This window comes from Podarcis liolepis (assembly GCF_965112155.1).
Source record: "Podarcis liolepis genome assembly, chromosome: 13".
NCBI classification, from domain to species: domain Eukaryota; kingdom Metazoa; phylum Chordata; class Lepidosauria; order Squamata; family Lacertidae; genus Podarcis; species Podarcis liolepis.
Genome location: NC_139573.1, coordinates 46,762,227 through 46,775,551, shown reverse-complemented (window position 1 = coordinate 46,775,551; position 13,325 = coordinate 46,762,227). Strand labels below are relative to the sequence as shown.

The 13,325-nt window shown below is 49.1% G+C and overlaps 1 protein-coding gene across 1 annotated transcript in view; it reads right to left on the bottom strand.

The window, feature by feature from the left end:
* CNTNAP1 (contactin associated protein 1) overlaps positions 1 to 11,704 on the bottom strand; it is a 40,994-nt gene extending 29,290 nt beyond the window's left edge. Inside the window, exons 1-5 of the mRNA XM_083470424.1 lie at positions 11,415 to 11,704; positions 7,692 to 7,793; positions 6,235 to 6,428; positions 3,850 to 3,997; positions 1,900 to 2,103 (exon numbers count right to left, since the gene is read on the bottom strand). Coding sequence (XP_083326550.1) covers positions 1,900 to 2,103; positions 3,850 to 3,997; positions 6,235 to 6,428; positions 7,692 to 7,793; positions 11,415 to 11,490 — 724 coding nt within the window. The 5' untranslated portion in view covers positions 11,491 to 11,704. The remainder of the gene's footprint in view (positions 1 to 1,899; positions 2,104 to 3,849; positions 3,998 to 6,234; positions 6,429 to 7,691; positions 7,794 to 11,414) is intronic.
* Between the last annotated feature and the right edge of the window lie 1,621 nt (positions 11,705 to 13,325).

The following is a 13,325-nucleotide window of genomic DNA, read 5'->3' as shown; positions in this document are numbered from 1 at the left end:
CGTAAAGGGCAGTTGGCAATTTCAATAGAGAAATTTGGGGAAAAACGCAGCGGGAGCCGTTCGATTTCCGAGGCGCGTTTGAAAACGGAAACATTTACTTCCAGGTTTTCAGCATTTAAAAACCGAAATGTTTGGCTTCCGAGACACTCAGAAAACCGAGGTACCACTGATATTAGGTAAAGGTAAAGGGACCCCTGACCATTAGGTCCAGTCGTGGCCGACTCTGGGGTTGCGGCGCTCATCTCGCTTTATTGGCCAAGGGAGCCGGCGTACAGCTTCCGGGTCATGTGGCCAGCATGACTAAGCCGCTTCTGGCGAACCAGAGCAGCGCAAGGAAGCGCCGTTTACCTCCCCACTGGAGTGGTACCTATTCATCTACTTGCACTTTGACATGCTTTCGAACTGCTAAGTTGGCAGGAGCAGGGACTGAGCAACGGGAGCTCACCCCGTCGTGGGGATTCTAACCACCGACCTTCTGATCGGCAAGTCCTAGGCTCTGTGGTTTAACCCACAGCGCCACCCTCGTCCCTTTACCACTTTACCACTGATATTATCTTGTGTCTAGTCGCAGGTGTGGCAGATGTGGGTTGCAATTCAAAGGGTCAGAGAAGTGTGGGGCCCTTACTCCAGCCAGCTTTATCCTCCGCAGACGCTTTCTCCCAGCTAAGCTCACTTTCGCTATCAAGAGTTTAGCTGAGATAAAAGTACCTGGGGAGATGGAAGCATGGGGATGAAGGGCAGCAGAAAGGTTTGGCGTGCACCCATCCACCCATTTGCATGCCCTTTAAATCTCTCTCACAAATACACCCATTTCGCATGCAAATGCGGTGCTCACATTTAAAGATGAAAGTCTATCAACTTTATGTCATTTCAGCTCAAGATCATCTCTGCTTAGCCTGAGCTGCTTAGTGGGCTCAGCTGCAAAAGTCTTGCATGCAGACGTTGCAAACTATAGCACCTCTGCCAGAAGGCTTCACAGGGGAGGTCTGCTAAATCTTAAATATCAGCACCATGAAACATCTACATGCATTGCTATGAGTTTGACTGCCTTGATTAATGTTATGCCTTCATTGTGCTTCTGTTTTAATAATAATAATAGTAATAATAATAGTAATAATAATAATAATAATAATAATAATAATAATAATAATAATTTATTTATACCCTGCCCATCTGGCTGGGTTTCCCAGCCACTCTGGGTGGCTCCCAAAAGAATATTAAAAACATGATAAAACATCAAGCATTTAAAACTTCCCTAAACAGGGCTGCCTTCAGATGTCTTCTAAAAGTCAGATAATTGTTTATTTCCTTGACATCTGATGGGAGGGCATTCCACAGGGCGGGTGCCACTACCGAGAAGGCCCTCTGCCTGGTTCCCTGTGACCTTACTTCTCGCAATGAGGGAACCACCAGAAGGCCCTCGGAGCTGGACCTCCGTGTCTGGGCTGAACGATGGGCGTGAAGACGCTCCTTCAGATATACTGGAACGCCCACCCATTAGATGTCAAGGAGTTAAAGAACTACACAACTTTTAGAAGACATCTGAAGACAACCCTGTATGGGGAAGTCGTTAATATTTGATGTTATATTATGTTTTTCTATGTGTTGGAAGCTGGAGCAACCCAACCAGATGGGCAAGGTATAAATAATAAAGTTGTCGTTGTTGTTGTTATCAGTTATTTACTCTCACGTCAAACAAGGATATTCACAAATTAGTTATGTCACAACTGCAGATTTCCACCCAGGTACCCAATCACTGCCTTAGCAGCTTGTCACCATCTGGCACCAGTGTGGTCAATGGTCAGGGATGATGGGACTTGGAGCCCAATGACAGCTGGAGGGCACCACGTTGCCTATCTCTGAGTTGGGACTTGCATGCTCCCCCCCCCCCAAACTCACCAAGGCTTATGCTGAAGACCAGTTGGGCCTGCTGCAGTTCCAGGCTGATGTAGTCGCCCTGGGCCCCCGCCGCGTACATTAAGATCCCCTCGCGTTCCATCGTCTTGAAGTTGAACCCAAGCATGTCTTGGACGGTACGGACTGTTCTGGTGCGGAACTTGTAGGCGATGGCATCGTCGCCATCGAAATATAAGACATCAGACTCTGCGGGGAAGAGGAGCACAGCAGTTGCACAGCTGCTTCCGGTCAAGTCTCCTTTCCAAGTAAAGGTAAAGGGACCCCTGACCATTAGGTCCAGTCGTGGCCGACTCTGGGGTTGCGGGGCTCATCTCGCTTTATTGGCCGAGGGAGCCAGTGTACAGCTTCCAGGTCATGTGGCCAGCATGACTAAGCCGCTTCTGGCTAACCAGAGCAGCGCACGGAAATGCTGTTTACCTTCCCGCTGGAGCGGTACCTATTTATCTACTTGCACTTTGACGTGCTTTCGAACTGCTAGGTTGGCAGGAGCAGGGACCGAGCAACGGGAGCTCACACCGTCGCGGGGATTCGAACCGCCAACCTTCTGATTGGCAGGTCCTAGGCTCTGTGGTTTAACCCACAGCACCACCCGCACCCCCCCCCCTTTCCAAGTACGACAGTACAATAGTAGCCAATCCCATTGTTAATGCAATCCCAAATTAGACCAACAGGACCTTGGCCGGTGCAAAGTTTGCTTGCATGTGACTCCTGATCAATACTAAGAGCCAGCGCCTCAGTTACTAAGCTATATTTTCATCTCAGGTTCCAATAATTTCCTGAATACCTTCCACTCTGAGAAAGGCTCTCCCTATCTTACCTAGCTCTCTCGCCTCAGCCCTAAATATGTCACACCTTGAAGACATCTGGAAAAACACCCTCTTCCCCTTCCCCACCCAGTTTGCTAAGAGAAAATAAACAAACCAATACATGCACCATATTTTCCTCTTTTAACCAAAGACTGTGGGGGGCAATCAATTTCCAAACTGCTTCTCCACAAATACAAGTTTTTATTTTGAGTATGTGCTATGATTATGGATTTTCTTGTTAACGTAAAAAAAGTAAAAGGGAGTCATGTTGGTCCGTAATCTCAAACACTGTTTTTTGTGACAGTACTCACTGGTGCACAATACTGTCACCGCTCTCTGTTTTCGCTGCTCTTGGTAACTATTTTGTGCTGGCACCCACAACACTTGGATCAAGATAAGAGTACCAGTACCTCATTCATTTTTTTAATAAAAAGCACTGCCTATTAGGAAAACATATTGATCAAGGCAAATAAAAAGACTGGGCATGTTCAAAATGTATTAACAAATGTATTGCCCTAATGCAGGAATTTCAGAGCCCAAAGTAAAATAATCTGAACAGAAAGATAACATACTTTTCAGGGTGTCTCCCACAAATCTTCTTTTACTTGGAAGGTATAAATAGCATCCAAGTATTTCGCGTTTCTGTGAAGCAGTTGTTTTTAGAATGCCGTGGAATGTTAGCATGTGTTTTAATCTGAGTTTTGGCTTATTCTTGATACAGCGGTACCTCGGGTTAAGAACTTAATTCGTTCTGGAGGTCCATTCTTAATCTGAAACTGTTCTTAACCTGAAGCACCACTTTAGCTAATGGGGCCTCCTGCCGCCGCCACACGATTTCTATTCTCACCCTGAGGTAAAGTTCTTAACCCGAGGTACTATTTCTGGGTTGGCAGAGTCTGTAACCTGAAGCGTCTGTAACCCGAGGTACCACTGTATTTTTGAATGTTGCAAATAGGGTTTGTTAAACTATTTTTTACTGATAATACTACTACTTTATCCTTTTCGTAAACCGCTTTGGGTTTTTATCACAAGAGGGCGGCGCTGCACATAAATCTCGGGGTGGGGAAATAAAAATGAAATGAAATAAATGAAAGGGAAGTTGACATTCCCAGCTTGAATCACTTACGGTAGTAGCAGCCATAAAGGCCCACGCGTAAGCCGATGGAACCATGTGGATTCCAGGCCACAGGGATGATACGGAGGTACCGAGCCAGGATGGGGTGATGTAGGTTGTGAAGGGCCACGCCGCTTGCGTTCACATTGCCAAAAAATGTCTGCACAAGGGAAAACAAAGTGGTGATGGGAAGAGAAACTTCTCAAGAGCAGCAGCACGATCAGCCACAGGGGGGCTGTCTTCCTAGGCACACAAACACTTTGTGGATTTCAGAACTAAGAGCCAAAGGGAGGGATGAGAAATTAAGGCAATAGAATGCAAAATCTCCAGGCAAGGGCATTTTTTTCTCCCCATGTAGGAAGTCCCAGGTTCGTTCCTTGCCATTTGCCATGGAAAGGAACTTGGAAAAATCTCTGCCCGAGACCTTGAAGGCACACAGTCAATTGGGAAAAGACATATTTATTTTCAATATTTACAGGCCACTTTTCACGGTAATGGCACAAGGCGGCTTCCGTACAGTATTAAGATGCAGTACAACGCAAACAAGTAAGAGCAAGCCAACTTACCAAGTCGTCCTACTACATCATAATAATAATATAACAAGAATAATAATTTATTATTTATACTCCGCCCGTCTGGCTGGGTTTCCCCAACCACTCTGGGCAGCTCCAACAAAATATTAAAATACAATAACCTATTAAACATTAAAAGCTTCCCTAAACAGGGCTGCCTTCAGATGTCTTCTAAAAGTCTGGTAGTTGTTTTTCTCTTTGACATCTGGTGGGAGGGTGTTCCACAGGGTGGGTGCCACTACCGAGAAGGCCCTCTACCTGGTTCCCTGTAACATGGCTTCTTGCAGTGAGGGAACCGCCAGAAGGCAGTGGACCTCAAGTGTCTGGGCTGAACAATGGAGGTGAAGACGCTCCTTCAGGTATACTGGGCTGAGACCATTTAGGGCTTTAAAGGTCAGCACCAACACTTTGAATTGTGCCCAGAAACATACTGGGAGCCAATGTACATAGGTCTTTCAGGACATAAAAACAAGCCATAATAGCAAAAGTCTCCCTCAAAACCTGTATAGGGGCACAACACATTTTTTTTAAAATAGAAAGTTATATGTAATAGACAAGTCTTGGATGTCTGCTTAAGGGCCTGCAAAGAAAGAGCCACCCACGTCTCACCTGGGAGGCAATTTCATTTTGGCGGGTGGGGCTACTGGTGAAAAGGCCATGCCCACTCCAGCCAAACTGATGCACTGACAGTTATACAAGGATGACCTTCAAGGCTGATGTTAAAGAAGGGATAGCCAATATGGCAGCCTCCAAATGTTGTGGACTGCAATCCCCATCATGCCCAGTCAGCAAGGCCAAATTGTGGGATAACAAGCCTCATATAATCAACATGCTTAAGTCTAATTAATGCATGAAGGGGTTAATACCATAGAGTAAGCTGTCCTGCCAGGCTTAGCTACATCCACTTCCCCTTACCTTGGGAAGGGCTATGTAATCAGGGCTTTGTTCAACCTTAGTCTACCTGAGAAGCTCTCTGCATCAAGAGGTTTGAGCTGGTTGCTCCAGCTCAACCGCATGGCTCTCACAAGCCACTCTTGACTTCCTACTCCAATAATTTAGGAACTTTCACCACTTTGTAGCTAAGCCAAGCCATACCGCCTGTGCAACTTTCTAAAGCACATGAATCTGACCTTTGGAGAGTTGATAAGTAAACCACTTTTTAACTTATCAAAAATGTGGTCTTTTTCTATGCTAGTGGAAGTGAGAAAATTTGGAAGGGCATATTTTAAAGTCTGTATTTCCATGCTTTACTTTCTGACTTTAAATCTCTGCTAGGGTTCTCTCACCAAAGCGTACTGGCCCCAGATCTGGATCTTGGCATCCAGGGAATTCTTTCTATATATGTATTTTGAACCATCACATATATTAGGGGTGGTGGGAACTGGCGGCTGAGCAAAACGAGCGTGTTCCTTTTTTGCACCATATAAAGATATGGGCACAGAATCTACAACAGGCGATTCTAGAGGACAAGTCTGGGAATCTCTACATAGCAAAGGACTGTTGTTTTCAGTAGCCACAAATCATGAAGAAAACTGCATAGATCCCTTGCAAATCCACAACAGGAAGTTGAAAAGGCTGGTTTTCACCACCTGTGGTGCCCAAATAGGAAAACACAGCAGTTCTGGAGCCAAGAAGCAGAGTAAACGAGAGGGACTTTTCCAATGGAATTACCTAATGACCCTTCAGTATAGGCGTGGGGAACTATTATCTCCCCAAACCCCTTATAGGCCAGGTTTGGGCAGGAAGGTGCTCACCCACCAATCACCTGATGTCACAGTGCTGCCCCCTCCCTGTTGGAAGGTAGGGACAGAAACTCCTCTCTCACCCAATTGCTCCCTTGTTGAAAGTAAGGCTTCCAGTTGCTGGGGTGGTCCCCATAGAGCACAATGTAGCGTGTCACCCAGTTGTAGGTATTGAAGGTCCCCTGAGTGGCGATGGCGTTGATACGGCATTTCTTGGTCAGGTCAATCTGCAGCCACGGTTGCTTGTCTTGCGGATCAGGAGACCAGCCTCCGGCACCTGAAAGAGGGTGGGGAGGACAAGATACGGGAAATGGTTGCTTTCGTGAAATCCTAGAATTGTAGAGTCGGAAGGGACTGTGACGTTAACATATGAGAGTGCTGGAGGTGAAAGAGTTAAACAAGTTACCCAATCAGAACCCAGGGGGGTGGAGCCAGAGGGATTATAAAACCAGCTCTGGGAGGGGCGAAAGGGGAGTTCGTTGGGAGTTGAGTGGTTGGTTGCAGTGGGAGTGAATTGGGATAGAGTCTGTGGGTAGGTTGGGACGCGGGTGGGTTGGGTTAAACCACAGAGCCTAGGGCTTGCTGATCAGAAGGTTGGCAGTTCGAATCCCCGTGACGGGGTGAGCTCCCGTTGCTCCGTCCCTGCTCCTGACAACCTAGCAGTTCGAAAGCACCTCGAAGTGCAAGTAGATAAATAGGTACCACTCTGGCAGGAAGGTAAATGGCGTTTCCGTGCGCTGCTCTGGTTCGCCAGAAGAGGCTTAGTCATGCTGGCCACATGACCCGGAAGCTGTACGCCAGCTCCCTCAACCAATAAAGCGAGATGAGCGCTGCAACCCCAGAGTCGGTTACGACTGGACCTAATGGTCAGGGGTCCCTTTACCTTTACCTTTTACTGTGGGTAGGTTGAGTTAGTGTAGCGAAATAAGCTGAGTCAGGAACAGTTAGGAGCTAGGAAGACAAGTAAATATCTGAGAGGTGGTTTAGTGAGTGAGAGCAGGTAGCAGAAGTTATAGGTCTGGACAGGCACCCCATGATTGTAATTGACCGATACCGTCTATGAAACCACACGCTTGTTAAACTGCAATAAATAAACAAAAGTTTATGTTCCAATTTAACCCTGACTGGACTCAGTATTGTCCCAGGTAGGGCTGGGTGGTGGCAGCGAGAAATAAAGTGGTGGTTCGAACCGCCAACCTTCTGATCGGCAAGTCCTAGGTTCTGTGGTTTAACCCACAGCACCACCGGCTTTGTGGGCCACATCCGATGGTTGGACCACCCTGATTTAGTGTGACAACCATAAGCACAAATCCAGCATTTAGAGACCATAAGTTTTTCCGGTGGCTGGATCCAGTATAGCAATCGTCGCCTACAAGTGACACATTCCACTGCCATGCATTGCTTGTGCACCACCTTGGGACAGCCAGCCAATTTTGGAAGACAGTCAACAAAACTCAATGGGCCACTGGCTTAGTCTTGCATCGGGTAATGCTACTGAGCTGGAGAGAGCGTGAAGTCTGTCCCTCCGTGATGAACTCACCATAAATCCGAGCGAACGTGGCAGCGCGGAAGATGCTGGATCGGGAAGATGCTGCGAGATTCCAGGTGTAGAGGGGGCCAACTAGTTCATAGTCACAAGTTCCTGCAGGGAAGAATAGGAAGAATGGAGAGCCAGTGTGGTGTAGTGGTTAAGAGCAGTAGTCTCGTAATCTGGTGAACCGGGTTCGCTTCCCCGCTCCTCCACATGCAGCTGCTGGGTGACCTTGGGCCAGTCACACTTCTTTGAAGTCTCTCAGCCCCACTCACCTCACAGAGCGTTTGTTGTGGGGGAGGAAGGGAAAGGAGAATGTTAGCCGCTTTGAGACTCCTTAAAAAGGGAGTGAAAGGCGGGGTATCAAATCCAAACTCTTCTTCTTGCGATGGGGGCACCTGTCCAAGGTGCGGCAACCTTGGGGCGGGGTTTTATTGCAATGTGTATTTTCTTTTTTACATTACGCTTAATGCTCTTAAAAAATCTGTAAATCGCTTGGATGCTCCTTATGCTGAGAGTGATTTATAAACTGAAATCATCATCATAATCAGGGCGCCAACTTGAATTAAACATTGGAGGGGCCAGGTAAGCCCTGAATAACTGGTCACACAAAGCAGCACACATCCCCCCATTTGAATGGCAATGCCGGTCAACTTGGGGTGGGTTGGTGGCCCCCTCAAATATTTTATGGGGGGGCGAAGGGACCTCAGCGCCTAGGAGTTGGCTCCTATGGTGAGCTTGATGGACTAATGGCGAGACTCTGTTTGAGGCAACTTCCTATGTTTTTAATGCCATCTAAAGCTGCAGTCCTCAACATAGCAGAGGGTTAAGTTCCACAGTGGGACTTACTTCTGAGTAAGCATCCAAAGCATGTCTACTCAGAAATGCTTGATGGGCAGAAGCTAGTAAGCTTACTGCCACATGTATGCGTAATAGCTGTTGTTAATTATTTTATTTAATTTTATTGATTTATAAAATTTACCAGTGGTCTCAGGGTGGGTTTCAACAAATCAAATTATCACCATCCTCAATTCTTCACTTGCCAAATGCCAGCCATAAAATATCTACACAATTCTCTGATTCCTCGTTTCAAATTAACCATACTCATTCATTCCACTGATAACATTCCAAATTATAGACAGGTGCAATTCCTCATAGGCTTGGGGAAAGAGAAACATATTTACTTAGTGCCAAAATCCAGCCAGTGCTGACAACTGCCTCAGGACAGGGGAGTACTCCATGGTGCCACCACTGAGAAGGCCCTGTTCCAGGCTCTGGCCAACCGGACTTTGTTTACTGCTGGCATGGCCAACAGGACCTCTATGGTGGATTTCAATTCACAGGAAGAACAGTTTAGGGAGCAGCACTCTTTGAGACAGCAGAGTCCCATCCTCTACAGGGCTTTACAGTTTTAAGCCAGCGCTTTGAATTGGGCTCAGTGATGAACTGAGCACCCAGAACTAGCAGCATATTACCACAGGCAGCCCAACGAATTCGAACTCAAGCCATGGCGCTCTGCACTAGCTGCTGTCTCCACACCATCATCAAGGGAAGCCCTACACAAAGCACACTGCAGTAGCGAAGGAAAGGCACTCCAGACATGCTCAGATGATACGCTATCACAGGGGTCAGCAACCTTTTTCAGCCATGGGCCGGTCCACCGTCTCTCAGACCATGTGGTGGGCAGGACTATATTTTGAAGGGGGGAAATGAACGAATTCCTATGCCCCACAAACAACCCAGAGATGCATTTTAAATAAAAAGCACACATTCTACTCATGTAAAAACACCTGGCAGGCCCCACAAATAACCCAGAGGTGCATTTTAAATAAAAGGACACATTCTACTCATGTAAAAACACACTGATTCACGAGCCGGATTGAGAAGGCAATCGGGCCGCATCCGGCCCATGGGCCTTAGGTTGCCTACCCCTGCGCTATCACTACCTCCCGTGTAAAACAGGTTCCAGGGCAGAACCCCCGCCAGATTGAGCTGCATGCCTTTAAAGTTCAGTTTTCTTGGACGCCAGCGGCCAAGACTAAGTGACAAAGTGAGCAGCTCCTGTTTTCCTTCCAGAGATGACAAGGCACACTCGCATCAGGCAGGCAGCACACTGAGCCTGTCACCGCTGCAAAATTGGAAGACCGTTGAACAACAGCAGCAGCAGCAGAGCTATCCACCGGCTCCCTCCCTCCAGGTTTATTATTTTTTTTTCCCCTTCCACTGCAGAGAGTGGCTGGCACGCCCTTGCAGGCTCAGCTCCTGCCTGCCTCTATCTGTTAGAGAGCAAAATGGGGAAGCCCTCTCTCGACCCAGCTATGAGACAGCAGAACAAGGCTTCAAGAAACAAATGGCCGGGGGTGCAAGGAAGGGGGACAAGCTGGAGTTCCCTGAGCCAGGTCGAAAAGAGATGCACATTACGTCAAGGACAGGTGAAGGAAGCCATTGACCTGCCCAAGGGAGGAAAACAAATAACAGGCATCGCATCCCCCAACCTCAGGCAACCTTCCAGCAAACTCACTAGGGCAGAGCTCTCTGGTGGAGAGGAACCCCAAACTCCCCCCCCCCACTCAACCCTGTTAAAAAATGAAGAGGGAAGCCATAGGTAAGTGTAGAAGTCTGCAGAATCATCACCCCCCCCCAAAAAAAAGGAGATGTGGAAGAAGCGACCCAGACCTGTAATCTATTTTTGCAAGGCCCTGCATGGTGGGGTGGATGTGGGGAGCAGGGGGGTGGCTTTGTCCTGCCCTCCCAGAGCACCTATGTATGGAACAGGCTACAGGCTCTCAGCCATCTCCACAAACAAACTGTGCAGCCTAAGAAAAAGTGTCTATGTGTGTGTATGTATGTGTGTGTTCAGATGGAAGAAATGACCATTCCCTGGGCCTCTGTTTTGAGAGGGCCCAAGATACACACTCGCCCAAGAGCAAAGCCGGGATGGGGTGCTGTCAGGAAGCAGCTGATGAAGCCCAAATCTTTGGTACTGAGCCCCAGATCCCTTGCCCCTCTTTTAGAAAAGGCAGCAACAACTTTGAATGCTTTACCAAAACAAAAACACTTTGCCACTGCAAAGGGCACTGCTACCAGCCCCCAGCCCCCTTAATTTGCTCAGCGACCTAAATGTGCATCCACACGTGCCGATCCCCAGGCGCAAAGGTTACGCCAAATGAGCGCCTGTGTCCCGGGTCTCCTAGCCGGGAAGCGTTGGATGGAAAGCAGCTTTCTCGACAGCTGGCCAGGATACCAACCAACCTCCAGCCCCAGCCCCGCCCGGCAGCTCCCCAAGTCGGGATTCCTTGCTAACACGGGATAAACACTCCGACCTGGGTGGCGGGGCAGGGGGGGTGGGGGAAGAGACGGGGAAGGGGACCCAGGCGTCCTGTGCCAAACGACCCCGACGCAGAAGCCTCTCCCGAGGGGGTTTCGAGGGATGGGGTGGTGATGTCTCTCCTACAAGCGCGCGGCGCGAACCCCGCCCGCTCCCGAGGTCCCCAGGGAGCCGCTCCCCGCACCCCAGACGCCGCAGCCCGCGCGCAAACCTCGCGCCCCGCCGCAAGCCCCTCTCCCCAAACGTTGCGCGCTGCGCCGCGCGCCCCGGAGCGCAGTCCGCCTTGTCCCCGCCCCGTGACCTTTTTCCCCTCTCCCCTGCCGGCCCGATCCGGGCTGCTTCTTCTTCTTCTGCCGCAATGCAGCTGCCGCCGCCACCGCCGCGCCAAGTCCCGGGACACTCACGCCAGAACCAGCCTCCGTAGCTGGATTGCAGGAGAGCGGCGATGGAGAGGACGAAGAGCATGGCGCGCCCGCCCATGCTGCAGCCGCGGCGCGGGCTGCTTCAGTGCGCTCCCGAGCCCAGCCGCCTGGCCATCGCCGCCGCACGTGCGCCCCTGCCCGCCTCCGCCTGCCGCTGGCCGGAGCAAGCCCGTTGCGCGCGCCTCCGACGCGGGGAGCGAGCGCCGGCGCGCCTCCGCCCGGGACCCGCCGACGGCCTCTCTCTCTCTCTCTCCGCGGAGCTGATCGTTCCCGCCCCTTAGGGGGGAGAGCGCTCTGCACAGGGTCAGAGGCAGGGTGGCCACCTTTGTTTTGACCAGACAGGGCGGACGGTTTTCCTTTTCATCTGGTGGTGCTGAAGTGACTTCCACGCGATCCATTACAATCTCTTGCAGTCTTACAAGGGGGGCCCCCTCTGGAATTTGTCACACACAGACATACATATGAATTTGTAAATCTGTCTGTGCTGGCAACCTAGAGCTTAAAGACAGATCTTTCAGAGTCCTTTTTGTTGGGGATAATTCAGAAATTCCCAGGTGTCAAAAAAGGATATTTATGCATGCCATTACTGCGGCCCGTGTTTTGTTAGCCCCAAAATGGAAAACAAGCGGTCCCAACTAAAGAAGAATGGCAACTTAAATTGATGGAATATGTGCAGCATGCGGGCCTAACATATAGAATAAGAGAACAAGAAGAACATACGTTTAAAGAAGATTGGAAAACGTTTATTGAAAATATGGGAAATAATTGTGCGCAGCTGAAAACGCTGTTTTCCTTTCCAGCAGATTTTTATATTTCTCCCAAACTCTATACAGATTCTTCCTAAGAATATGGTTCATAAAACTCTTACAAATTTTTGCCTTCCCATACCAAAGACATGCATGCCAGCCGAGTTTTAAGTCATGACCACCTAAGTCCAGGATGTCTGCGTTATCCAGTGTAATCCATTCTTTTAACCAACACAAACCGAAGCAGTCTTTCTTCTCCAGGAATGGCCAGAGAAGCGTGGGGCTTTGGATCAGTCACAGCAATCGCTTCGCAACCGGCCCTTTCGTGGCATCGAGCTAAAAGTCACCGGCGATCCGCGCTGGAGAATCTGTGCGTCCCCTCTCCCCATGTTGTTGGACTCCATCTCCCGGCAGCCTCCGCTACCACAGTCATGTCAAGGCTAATGGGAGCTGTAGTCCAAGCTGGGCTGCTGCAGGGCCTCCCACAGCCATGGTATGTAGTGGGGTAAAGAAAGCATTTTGCACATGCCTCACAGTACCCTGCCTCTTAAATTAGCCCAGGACTGAACGCTGCTGCAGAAGCCTTTAGGGCAGGAGTAGCCAGACAGTGCTGGACTGTACAACCAGAGCCGGCCCAGCCATTAGGCAGGGTGAGACTGCTGCCTCAGGCGGCAGAGGCCGTTGGGTGCCCTGCCCGCCCTACCGCCTCAAGCAGTGGTGGAGAATTAAAAGTTTGTTGAATATATTTCTAATACAAAAAAAATAGAAATTACTTGAAAGAAACAAATAGGCCTAGGATTAAACAAAGTTATAATTAAATAAATCATAGAATCATAGAGTTGGAAGAGACCACAAGGGCCATCGAGTCCAACCCCCTGCCAAGCAGGAAACACCATCAGAGCACTCCTGACATATGGTTGTCAAGCCTCTGCTTAAAGACCTCCAAAGGAGGAGACTCCACCACACTCCTTGGCAGCAAATTCCACTGTCGAACAGCTCTTACTGTCAGGAAGTTCTTCCTAATCTTTAGGTGGAATCTTCTTTCTTGTAGGTTGGATCCATTGCTCCGTGTCCGCTTCTCTGGAGCAGCAGAAAACAACCTTTCTCCCTCCTCTATGTGACATCCTTTTATATATTTGAACATGGC